The following is a 668-nucleotide window of genomic DNA, read 5'->3' as shown; positions in this document are numbered from 1 at the left end:
TGGATTTTATCTCCCAAAGAAACTGGGTGTCAATCCCACTGGGACGTGGTTCTTCCCCACCGAGGTGTTTGTTAATGGTTAAAGCTGTTTCCTCAAATATTGTTCACTTGTACATGCAAAAACTTTCTAAAGCTGAAAACTTCCCAAGCTCAATGCCAAGGGTAAAACTGGATCTGCATGGAAGCAGCAGGATTTCATCCCAGGGGAGGGCAGGGTTCCCACCAGTGCTGAATGCTGATGGGAAGAGACAAAACCCACTAGTTAGCTTTTTTTTTTTTGTTAGTTTATTTCTTTTCTTCTCCTTTCACCACTTGTTCTTACATCTCCAACTGATTTTTGTTTTATGCTTCGTGTAGATGAATGGACAGATGTGGACAGGAAACGAGGTACAGTACCTGCTGCTGCATGCACTGGTCCCACTGCACACACCTGGGCTGACCCTGCCTGCTCACCTGGGGCTCCAGTCAGTGCCCAGAGCGGTGACTCTGCTCACCTGCTCCTCAGAGTGCCCTCCGAGTGCTGAGAGACACAGAGCTCAGCCTCACACAGCCTCAGAAACCAGTTATTGATTTAACCAGGGCTACAGATAGAGCAAAGCCTTTATCATGGTGGTCTTGCCTGCCAAACTGATGTTTGTGTCCTCCCAGCACTGCCTAATGCAAGCATGT

The 668-nt window shown here is 47.9% G+C and overlaps 1 protein-coding gene across 1 annotated transcript in view; it reads left to right on the top strand.

Moving 5' to 3' along the window:
* Positions 1-356: 356 nt before the first annotated feature.
* Positions 357-668, top strand: part of OSCP1 (organic solute carrier partner 1) — a gene marked incomplete at both ends in the record, with an annotated part of 6839 nt that continues 6527 nt past the window's right edge. The window contains one exon of the mRNA XM_009071597.1: positions 357-386. Within this exon, the coding sequence (XP_009069845.1) occupies positions 357-386 (30 nt within the window). The remainder of the gene's footprint in view (positions 387-668) is intronic.

The sequence above is a fragment of the Acanthisitta chloris genome, unplaced genomic scaffold (assembly GCF_000695815.1).
Source record: "Acanthisitta chloris isolate BGI_N310 unplaced genomic scaffold, ASM69581v1 scaffold45123, whole genome shotgun sequence".
NCBI lineage: Eukaryota > Metazoa > Chordata > Aves > Passeriformes > Acanthisittidae > Acanthisitta > Acanthisitta chloris.
This window is presented reverse-complemented; position numbering and strand designations above follow the sequence as displayed.